At 36.9% G+C, this 3,665-nt stretch overlaps 1 protein-coding gene across 1 annotated transcript; it reads right to left on the bottom strand.

Annotated features, from left to right (window-relative positions):
• Positions 1 to 1,106: 1,106 nt before the first annotated feature.
• On the bottom strand, positions 1,107 to 1,724 carry LOC128984294 (cyclic nucleotide-gated cation channel beta-1-like). The gene has a single exon (XM_054403600.1). It carries the CDS (start codon positions 1,722 to 1,724, stop codon positions 1,107 to 1,109), a length of 618 nt encoding a protein of 205 aa, XP_054259575.1.
• Positions 1,725 to 3,665: the final 1,941 nt, after the last annotated feature.

Raw genomic sequence — 3,665 nt, 5'->3', positions numbered from 1 at the left:
AAGGCAAATATGTTTATAATCTCTGAAATGGCAGAAAAATGCATGTACTATTGCTACCAACATCTTCTTGTATGTTTCTGCCTTTTTATTTGGATGTAATGCAAATACCACTTGAGTCACATTTTTTTCTTCACGAAAACTTCCAAGGTCGAAGCAGGATGCTGTTAAGAATATCCTCTTTTTTTCTTCCACTAATTGATTCAGTCCACAATACTGCTAATGGTTTTTGTTTAGGCTGAATTCCAAGGGGAACAAAACTTTCATTGAAAGCCACCATTCTTCTAGTGAACACTAATTCTTTAAAATAATCCATTCTTGGTAACATTATAACTTTCTGCAAATCAGCACAAAAGTACAAGGAATTTTCCGATTTCATGTTTGCATGTTTTTTATACAAATCTCTGGATCCGTTAGCTTTGTTTATGTGGCTCTCCCAACAAATGCAAGTTTCACAATCTTTCGATAGATTTTCAGCATTATGACTACTATCGTGCTCTTTAAATTTAAAGCACATGCCACATTCTTCATGTCCCAGCTTTGTAAACGATATATTTAATTCATTTGCCACTTTCCTGTATAAATCATAGGAACAATCGAATCCTGTGTGGGAATTTGAAAAATCACTGTACATTCTTTGAATAGTTATATCGTTTGGGAGATAGCGCCTATTTGGTGCATGCTCTCGCCGGTAGTGAGCAATGGTTGGATTGTATCTCTCTATGTGATTGATTATTACTGTTCTATCGAATTTTCTTGGGTTTGGATGTTTGTCAATAGATGTTAACGTATCATAAATGACGGAATTATTTTCCTTTGAGAAACCAAGAGTAGTAAGAAAAACCCACTTACATACTGTTATTCGATTTCCTTCTGTATCGTTAAAGAAGTACTTGAAGGAGTTGCTCCTAGTTTCTGCGTCACCCCGCCGTCGTTGAACAGGCAACTTAACGGCACATACCGTAATGAAGTCTCTTCTTCCTGTAAAGTTGTTTTCCCAAAATTCGAAATTCATTTGAGTGCGCAAATCTTCTGTAAAAACTGTGCTGCATTTGTACCGGCACTTTTCAGCACAAGGAGCTCGTGGTGGGTGGCTATCTTTTAACTTTTTAATTCTTTTGAGTTTTTTCTTCCGCTGATGTACTTTTCTTTCGCCTAATTTTTGTTGTACCCTTCTTTGTAACACCTTCATCTACTTCTAATTCTCGTCCTTCCTCTCTTACTTCCGCTCCTTCTCTTCCTCCTTCCTCTCTTCTCTCTTCTCTTCCTTCTTCCTCTCTTCTCTCTTCTCTTCCTTCTTCTTCTCCTCTTTTTCCTCTTCCTTCTTCCCCTCCTCCTGCTTCTCTTCTTCCTTCTTCTCTTTCTTCTTCCCCTTCTCTTCCTTCTTCCCTTCCTCCTTCTTCTCTTATTTCTTCTCTTTCATAATCTAAGTTAAAACTGGAATTCTCTTCAAATCTGTTACTTTCTTCAATGAAATATGGCCCTTCGATCTGCAGTATTGACACATTCTCATCACTAGCTTGTCTTGGGGAAATTGCTTCAAGGGTTGCATAGGCGGGTGGCTCATCTTCTTTGTCAGCAGATTCAGCCTGAAAATAAGGCATTGTGTCTCTTGAGTGTGATGAAAACACGTCCAAATATGACGGACGAACTTCCTGGCTGTCTTGTTTTTCTTCCGGCAACACCGATAAAATTAAAGATGCCCTTGAAAAGGGGCATCGCGACATATTCCATCAATATTCTTCAATTGTCTATCCCCAGTATCCTGCCACCCTAAAACCAATAGAACATTTTCAGACTTTAATTATTAATAAGAGCCGTTTGTTTGAATTCACCATTATCAACAAATGAATTGCTGTACAAGCGTATGTAATATATTATCAGCGCATTCTAAATATATTTTTAGGCAAAAAATATGTACGATCGAATAATTATTAATAAGACTTTTCAGGTAAGTGCTCACACCTCCATCATCCAGCTAAATGAGTCAAAAGCTGTACTAGTTAATATAAATTAAAAGTGTGAAATCCCATACGTTTACAAACAGCTTTACTATTATTCAAAGAAATAGTCAATGATTATATTGCTGTTAAGAGCAAAAAATTCTATTTTGGTATATAGACGGTGTATTGCTGGAAGGGTCTCCACCAGAATAATGATAAATCTTTTAACAGTTTAAAGTTTATAATTTATTTATATCAACATTTGCATTATGTAGCGTTTGTGAGAAATAGAATAAAACATTTAAACATATCCTAAACTTATTCTGGAAGTCTAATTGGCTAATTTTGTAAATGCGAGTAAATTATAAATTCTACAATAAATTTGTCATATTATGCTACTAATAGTATCATACCTGTCTTCTAGACAGTTATGCCATTTTGAGGTTATGGCGTCTCAATAAGAATATTTTAGTCATTTAACCATTACAAGTTGCTTACAGGATACAATTATAACAAAATGCAAGCAGCCCCTCAATAGACTAAGAATGATTAATATGTAAAAAATTACCTTAACAGCTAATTAAGAGTGTTGGTGAATAAAATCAATGTTGCAGCAAAACGAGAAGGTGCCATAGCACCGAATCCAATAGTGCCGAATGATGTTTTTAGTCAAAATTTGCCAAAGTTCACGTTCGACGCTGTTGCATTTTAAATTCCAATAGCGCCGAAAGAGATGTTTGTGTAACAGAGCCGAAAGATGTATTTTAAAATCCAATACCACCGAACGAAAACTAAAAATGAGTAAGAGTACCGAATTTAGAATCATTCCATTAGCTCCGAAATCAAAATAAATCCAACAGTGCCGAATCCCAACGCTTTAAATTGTTTCGGCTCTATTGGACGTTTGAATCTTCTTTCGGTGCTGTTGCACGATTTTGCCAACAAAATCCTTGACAGCCGAACAATAGAACCCCCACCAATCTTCTCCCACAACTCAATCCGACTGGTTTTTCTTTGGCTGATCTACACCCAATGAAGTTTCAAGAATGCATACGCGGCCATCGTTGCCACCTCCACCACTGCCCAGGGGTGACGCCCAGTAGAATCGTCCCGGACACTGCTGCCCCTAGCGGAGTTCTCTGGATCTAGGCTAGGCATACGTGCTATACTAGAGTGGCAATCCTTTAAACAGTAGGGGACACATGTGCTGAAGCCACCTTCTGTGTTAAGCAGAGGTGCAATTGACAGCTCCACTGCCCGCGGCGACCACAATATTTTTAATTCGCCGTGATTCATTAACACCGTCAAAACGACCACTTAAAGTGGAGATAAAATTCTGAATTTTTGAGGTATTAAATAAAAATATATCACCTTAGTAATATTGTTTTCGAATTATGTAAATTGAAATTTTAACCCTTTTGAAAAATATATAAATATGTAGCAAAACAAGGTTGTGTAAAATTTGGGACATAAAAAAGTTGGTCTGCTGATAAGTTTTTAATTTTTTGGTCAGGGGATTTTCGTCAGCGAGAAATTTGTTCAAAATGAACCTAATTTCATTTTTTACATTTACATTTTTTTTGTAGAACCTTTAGGTTAGCCCTCAGGCAGGTGTAAAGTTAGAAGTTAAATTCTCCACCGAACTCAGCCGCCGGCCGACGCTTGAGACGCCTCAATAACGCTTGAGAATCTTTGCTTGATGGATTTGATAACAGTGTTTGTATC

Source organism: Macrosteles quadrilineatus, unplaced genomic scaffold (genome assembly GCF_028750875.1).
Source record: "Macrosteles quadrilineatus isolate MER2022 unplaced genomic scaffold, UCM_ALF_1.0 Scaffold_2__2_contigs__length_208266976, whole genome shotgun sequence".
Taxonomy (NCBI): Eukaryota; Metazoa; Arthropoda; class Insecta; order Hemiptera; family Cicadellidae; genus Macrosteles; species Macrosteles quadrilineatus.
Note: the sequence above shows the minus strand (reverse complement) of the source record. Positions and strands in the feature narration are given on the sequence as shown.

Coding starts and splice junctions, on each gene's coding strand:
- LOC128984294 (XM_054403600.1), bottom strand. CDS start 1,724: ATGTCGCGATGCCCCTTTTCAAGGGCATCTTTAATTTTATCGGTGTTG.